General features: G+C 38.1%; 1 protein-coding gene across 1 annotated transcript in view; it reads left to right on the top strand.

Moving 5' to 3' along the window:
• LOC109828013 overlaps positions 1-329 on the top strand; it is a 1,717-nt gene extending 1,388 nt beyond the window's left edge. The window contains 1 exon segment of the mRNA XM_020395041.1: positions 1-329. This exon segment is cut by the window's left edge and continues 18 nt beyond it. Within this exon segment, the coding sequence (XP_020250630.1) occupies positions 1-329 (329 nt within the window).
• Positions 330-7,943: the final 7,614 nt, after the last annotated feature.

The raw sequence follows: 7,943 nt of genomic DNA, 5'->3' as shown, positions 1-7,943 counted from the left end.
CCCCGCTCCCCGCCTGGATCATCGAGTCCCTCAAAGCTGTCAAGTACATCGACTCCGATCATTTCTCCGTCCCCGGTGGCCGTCGCGCAGTCGAGCTCGTCGGAGGCAGGGAGAGCGCTATCGCCCAGACCGTCCGCACGACGCCTGGGAAAGCGTACCTCCTGACGTTTTCCGTGGGCGACGCGGCGAACTCTTGCGAAGGGTCGATGGTGGTTGATGCGTACGCGGCGAAGGGGATTGCAAGGGTGGATTACGAGTCCAAGGGCTCGGGAGGGTTCAAGCGGGGGGTTTTGAGGTTCACGGCGGTCGAGACGCGGAAAGATCTATGAAGATCGAGGTTGTAAGCCAAATGAATGGCGCAAGAGTTATGAAGATGTAGTTGGAAGCCAAATGATTGGTTTTGAGCGATGAAGATCTATGAAGATCTATTCTTTTAATGAATGGTGAGGTGGGGCGCTGTTGGTCGACCACTGGTGTAGATCTGGTGCACATGGTGCTGCGGTGGTGTAGATCTGATGCACGTGGTGTGGTTTTGGCTCTGTTGGTCGGGCCCTGGTGCAGATCTGGTGCATATCGTGTAGCGGTGGTGCACATCTGTTGTATGGTGGTGGTGTTTTGGCTCAGTTGGTCAAGCATTGGTGAGGATCTGGTGCACGTCGTGTGGTGGTGTTGCAAATTTGGTGCATATTGTGCAGCGATGGTGCGGATCTGGTGCACGTCGTGCAGCGGTGGTGTGGATCCGGTGCACATCATGCGACGATGGTGCATATCTGGGGCACGATGGTGCTGTTTTGGCTCAGTCGGTCGAGCCGTGTTGCAGGTTTGGTGCACGAGAAGTGGCGTGGACAGCTGGGAACTTGGCTTGGCGGCTAGGGTTATGAGCTAGGGTTTTGGAATGGGGTTGTGGCTAGGGTTACAGGCTAGGGTTTTAGGGAAGCTAGTGAGACCTGCGTGTTTAGATTTGTGGGGTTGGGATTTGAGAAAGAGATTGTTTGAAAGGCTCTAATACCATGTTAGAAACAGAGGACAAATTTTCAAAACCAACCCATTTGATAAACTATTCCCAAAAAAAGACCCATTTCAGTTTTATTTGCAAAACCCGACCTGGTTTCAGCCTCAGCGCTGAAACCATGTCGGTTTTTGAAAAAAAGTTTCCGAAACTTCACGGGAGTTCAACTCCCGTGAAGTTTTGAAAGTTTCCGAAACTTCACGGGAGTTCAACTCCCGTGAAGTTTTGTTATGAGAAAAAACTTCACGGGAGATGAACTCCCGTGAAGTTTCGTAAAGGTTTTTAGAAAAACCGACCTGGTTTCAGCGACAGTGCTGAAACCAGGTCGGTTTCTCTAAATAAATCTGAAACGGGTCGTTTTTTGCAATTAGTTTATCAAATGGGTTGGTTTTGAAAATTTGTCCTAGAAACAGAGCAAATTAGGAGAAAAGAGTGTATATATTCATTGATATTGTAGTCTATATATACAATGTAGGTAGGACTGTTCCACTGCTCTACCCGATGTGGGACTAAATAAGAACTATATATGCAATATTTAACAGTAATAGCTACATATCACAGGATGTATAGTTTCATATCATAAGATGTATACCTAGATATCTTATTATATGTAGCTATACACTTTGTATTTTATTTTTGGGTTTAAAGGTAAACAAACTTTGTACTTGGATTTATCGCAACATATAGAACTAGGTGGGTTTTTCAATAATTGGATTAAAACTTTGGGTTTAAAAACAGAAAACCCTTAATTTTTTCCCTTATTGTTGAAAAGGAACCGTCCAATGACAATTTATTTTTTAATTAAATTGCGTTATTAAAGTTGTCACGTCGTTGAACTTTCACAGGACATGTAAACAAAGAAGCACGTCCACACACGGGCTGCTATGAAAGTCTCAATATCTTAAAATATGTCCATTAAAGTACAATGTTTCTTTTTTTTAATAATGTGACTTTGAATTCTCCACTGAACAAAAGTTGGTAAGGAGATGTACGACCAAGTCACAACTCACAAATAGATTATATGGACGTAGTAAATAAATACGTTTAATTGCAGATATAACTTCCTAGCTATGCCTTAAGCGGCTTTCATAAAATAATGCCTTCTAAACTTTTGTATTCACATTTAAACTTTCTAAATATTAGACCATAAAACAGCTATGTCGTCACAATCTAACTTGAAATTTTGAAAAATAATGTTGACTGTTCCCACCAGCCACATAGCTAGTGCGTCACGCACATCCAAACTCTCATAATCTACATGATTAGCCCATCAATTTCATAATTGACGATCTACATGTGTGGAATGTCAGTGACTCGTCGACTCAAAAAATGAAATTAACTCTAAAACTCGGAGGGAGAATTTTTTTTTTTTTACCTGCACCAGGAGTGATGCAGACAAGACCAGTGATCATGCCTTGAACGGCACCGATGACAGAAGGCTTCTTGAAGAATATGACGTCGAGACATGTCCACACAAGAAGGCTTGTCGCAGCGCACACGTGCGTGTTAAGAACGGCCATGGACGCGTCAATGTTGGCCGCGTACGGAGCACCTCCGTTGAACCCTGACCAGCCCATCCACAACATACCCGCACCCGTTAACATCAGGAGCACGTTGTTGGGTGGAAACCTCTCTCTATCCTTTGTGGACCTCGGACCAACCTACAACATCATATTACTCATTTAGAAGTGCAATAAAATAATGGGTTAGACGCAGACTCCATAATACAAATCTTATTAGAACATCTAGCGTACAAATGTTATTGAACTGTAAAAGTGGCAGTTACAATCTTCAAACTGTTCCCTTACTCTTTCGTCGACGTCCCAGAACATCTTTTCTGGATGCATGGGGGTGTTCTAATAAAATTTATACTATGCATCCTATACTATAGAAGATTAATCACTCATTATATACCCCTGGATTTATTTATTAGCGTTTAGACCTTTTGATGTCCGAACAGAAAACCTCTGTTATTTATACATGTTATTGGCGGGGTCATATGACGCCAATATACGTAAGGAGAGCTTCAGATAGAATATTTTAAAATAAATAAAAAAAGTAGCTCATTTCACAGGGATTTTGATCCTCTCCACTACAAAAAAGTAGTGGAGAGACCACTACTTTTAATCTCAAGCGTTGATTATTTAGTAGGCGGTTATGATACAATCTAAATCTAACACTTACCATACCCCCGTGTATTGCACTCATTCCTAATTTGCACTAAAAGAAAAAATCATAACCATCAACTAGATAATCAATGGCTATGATTATTCCTAATTTGCACTAAAAGAAAAAATCATAACCATCAACTAGATAATCAATGGCTATGATTATGTAGTGTTCCCTCCACTATTTTTTTTGTAGTGGAGAGGATCCGAATCCAACATAATAAACATGTCATTTTGTTCCTTACAATCTTACAAAGTCTATCTGTTTTCTTCTTCTACTACACATTCTTGAATCCAGATTTCATCCCTCATTTATTCATATTATGCTGCTTTTGGCAAAGGGTTAGCAGAAGGGTTAAAGAGGTTTAACCCTTCACTAACCTTCCAAACACCCATCTATGTCTAAGGGGTTTGTTAGCCCATTTTCAAGGTTTAAGGCAAGTTAACCTGTTGAAATGATAGTTTAACTATTCTGCCTATTAAGGCAGTGTAAAGCTTAACCCTCTTCATAGGGAGGGTATACAACTTTGATATGGCTCTACACTGTTTTAATGTTCATGTAGTTAGAGCTTAGGTAAGTCAATATTAACAATTTAAATGACCATGACCAATCAAAGTCTGTGTTACCTAAGTGTAGGCTCTTTAATATTTTAATATTGAAATAGATTAGGATCATCCACGTAAAAAATTATAATATTTTAATGCATGTCCACACTAGAGTGGAATGTAATTTAATATATTATAATATTTGAATTAGAATAGTCGGTCGACTCATACTTTTTTTGGGCAAATCCTCTACTTTCTTGATTATAGAGAATGTCTGCAATTGATTACATTGATTAATAGAATTGGATCGTTCAATGACATCAAACCTTTTTTAGTATAATTAATATAATAAATATCCTCCATGCAGTCCACTGAGTGAAAAATTATGATTGGTGAGTTGTAGAAATTCTCTGTAATATAGGATGTAAAGAATGTTATAAAAAAGGAATGTAGAAATTCTCTATTTTTTTACAGATAATTAGTGTTCATAATAACCAACTTATCATGTACTTACATTTTGTATAGGGAGTCAAAATATATTTCTGAACAAATATTAGTCATTTTATCTACTTTTGATAAGGTTAAAATTGATATTTTTAAAAAATTTGGGAGGATAAACCTTCTTAATCCTTCTTTAAACTATCTAATCCAAACAAGATGTAATAAAATTTAACCCCTCATGACAGGTTAACTAATTTAATCCTTCTACTTGGCCCTTCTTTCTTAACCCCTGCCAAATGACACCATAAAGTTTTTAATTGAATAGTTTATACACCTTACTAGTATAGCAATGCTATTAACAGGGATGAAATATTAGGGTGTGTTTGGCAATTACCTAAAAACTAGGGTAGGTTTAACGCTGGCCCAGTTCTATTCTAACCCTATTTAGTGTTGGACCACCACCCCACTTGTGCAACGCTAAACTGGTTTTATGGCCTCTTTTTGGCCTAAGAAAAACTAGGCCAGAGCTGGTCCACTTTTTACCAATCAAAAGCAAACTCAAAACTGGGTCAGGTTTAGTTCTGGTCTATTTTTAAGAGTTTGCCAAATACACCATTGATCTAAGACGTTACTCTACCTGAGAAAACCCTCCTAGGTTTGAGTTCCAAAGGAAGTCCTAGGACTACTTGTTCGCATTGACGACAGCAAGGGGAGAACAAAGAAAACAAGAAAGCAAAAATAAAAATAAAAATAAAAATTAATAATAATAATAAATAAAATAGAAATAAATTACCCGCATCCTTTTCTCCCATTTTCACTATCCTAATATGACAGTAATTCCAACATGAAACTATGTAGAGTTTCATCTTTTTCCACTTGCCAATGAAAAGAAAACATATATTCTTGACTTGCCATCCTTGCTTCCATAAATTACCACCAAACAGAGCCCTAAAATATTCTGTAATTTGTTCACATTGAAACCTCATCCTTGTACATCGTACATCATGTGTAAAGATTAGGTCTCTTATGTTTGAAAATTGGAGTTACAGGTGAATTTTCTATATTGACTCATTCCCCAAATGAGACCACTTCCTTCCATACAAAACAGCTAATTTTTATCCAGAGAAAACCTGTAAATGGCATGGTATAGTAAAACCTAACATAACAGACCTTTCCAGTTTCAGAGTTGGGTTAACCAAAATTTCATCTTAAGAAAGCGACAATATTGAAATTTTTACAACAAGACTATCAACCTGACGTCTAATTTCAATAGCGACGTTAATATGCGATAAATCATTGTCAAGATATTGACAATACATGAGAAAGAGAGGCAGCTAGATGTAACTATCTACTTTGATCAAGAAAATAATGTAACGAGGAGGAATACATACCCCCTAGTTTAAGACAGAATTGAGATGGCCAAATTGAAGATGACCACTTAATTTTAGACTTCAAACCCAAACGGTGCTAGCATTACAAGCTAATTTCTTAATATACAGTCAGAATAAACATTAAAAAAGGTTGCGGTAACCTAATATCGCAGCTTGTGCTCCAGAAATAATCAGAAAATAAGGATGATATCGAAGTTGTAAAATTGACCTGCAGGCGTCAAGAAAGGAAATAAATTAACTGGAAGTAGGAGAGGTGCTACATGGTAGAATAACCATATTGTATCCTTTTGCCTGTAGTAATATTATAGATCAGGTGATTCAAGTTTGTATATTTCGAATCTCACTATATATTTTCACAACATTATACAGTTATGTTTTATTTCTCATCCATTGTGACATCGATCTTATTTTCTTAGTGTACTTCTAATCTTCAACAACTCAAATTTGTCAATCTCACTGAACGGAGGGAAAACAAGAGAAAACCATTCAGATTTGAACTGTCTTAACATTTTGAGAATCGGGATGAGGTGGCACCATTAATTAGATGAAACCATGATGATGATTATGATGACTGCTGCTGAATTCTTTATTTTGAAGCTCCTTCGAATTGATTACTTTCTTGAGGATAAAACCTGAGGACCGGAAATTCAAGCAACGCTCCGTCGCAACAGCTTTTGCCAACAATATCTAAGGTTTTGGGGTAAAAAAATGGAATTCAGTCAAGTTATTGTCTGGGAGCTCAATATGAGGGTGTTTGGGAGGGCTTATTTCTTTAAGCTTGTCTAATATTATGCAACTTTTGGTCGCTTTTGGCTTTGATGACAAAAATATTGCAAACTGGTATGGATAGCAAAGTCATTTGCTTGGTCAAACCTAGCCTATATAGATGAGCTTATAAGCTAGTTTTTTAAAAATTAGGGCTCTCCAACTTTTTTACAATGGGACTTTAAAAAGCTAGTTTATTTGTGATGTCAAAACATGTAGACAGTGTTATCAATGTCCAAGGTGAAATGTCAGACTCAAAGCCCTTTACACGCAATATGTAGGGTGCAATCTGATGCGCGCACTCGAGTGAAGTGAGACGCATGCTGCACATAATTCTTAAGGATAGTTAATCAACCACGAAGGTACATGTTTATGAATTTTCATGTAAAAATGTGTTAAGATAAATAACATCTACTATCAAATCACAAAATAAGGTCTCAATTCTAATCACAAAATAAGGTCTTAATTCTAATGCTAGCAGCCTGACACATCCAAAATAGTAGCGAAGTTCATAATTTTCCAAATAAAAAATCAATTTAGTACTAATATCGAAGGACTATATTGCATGGATACGGGCACAGGTCCGGGTATTAGTATGGGTGCGGGTACGGGTACGGTACGGAGCATGACAAATTTGTAAAAGGTATGGTACGGGGACATGGCTATACAAATATTCATATATTATATGTTAAGATTAACAATTTATGAGAACAATGATGATAATTAAAAATTCATATAACAAGTTTGTATTTCTTTTATTATGTGGATTATAAATTTGACAATCACTTTTGAACTTGACATCCAAACGACCCTTCAAAACCATAATTCGGAAGTTGACCTATGTCCAATGAGTTTCAAGAAGTTGATATGAAGTGTAAGATGTATGTCCAAAAAAGCATGACAAATGTTTTAAGCATACCCAAAAAAATGTATGTCTATATGCAAGGAGTGTCCAAGGATGTATACGGGTATAGGTACGGGTATGAATTGGATAGGTAAGGCTTCACTTCAGATTAGAAGTAGCTAGATAACATAGTTGAAGAAAAATAGGAATAAAATACACGAGGCTATTGTAGGCACTCAAAAATGCCAAGAAACAAAACACGGTCGAACCTCGCCACAATCATGACAAGCGTCGTCATCATGAAGAACCTTAATCCAGCCAACAAACTCGTCATTGGAGACGGATCTCATCATCGAAAATGAAGTTCGCCTAGAGACAAAAATCCTCTAGAAGATAAAGCCCATTCAAGAAACGAAGTCCATCTGTAGACGTACCTCATCAAACAGTACCGAACCTCTTAGAGAATGAAGCTCGTCATTCAAGACGAAGTTCGCCTAGAGACAAGACTCTCAACACCTTATCCTTCAGTAAACGAAGCTCGTCAGTGAAGACGAAACTTATTATTAAGATGAAGCTCGTCAGTGAAGACGAAGTTTGTCAGAAGAAGTCCACGAGACTCGCTATGAAGCTTACCATATAGCGAAACTCACTTTGTCAGACGAACCTCGCTGCGCATCAAGGCTCATCTTATCTGACGAACCTCGCCACGCAGGGAGGCTCGTCTCACCAAATGGAGTTTGGCTGTAACGGTCTTGAAGACCCGGTCAGCCTGCGTGGGC

Source organism: Asparagus officinalis, unplaced genomic scaffold (assembly GCF_001876935.1).
Source record: "Asparagus officinalis unplaced genomic scaffold, Aspof.V1 AsparagusV1_Un634, whole genome shotgun sequence".
NCBI lineage: Eukaryota > Viridiplantae > Streptophyta > Magnoliopsida > Asparagales > Asparagaceae > Asparagus > Asparagus officinalis.
Note: the sequence above shows the minus strand (reverse complement) of the source record. Positions and strands in the feature narration are given on the sequence as shown.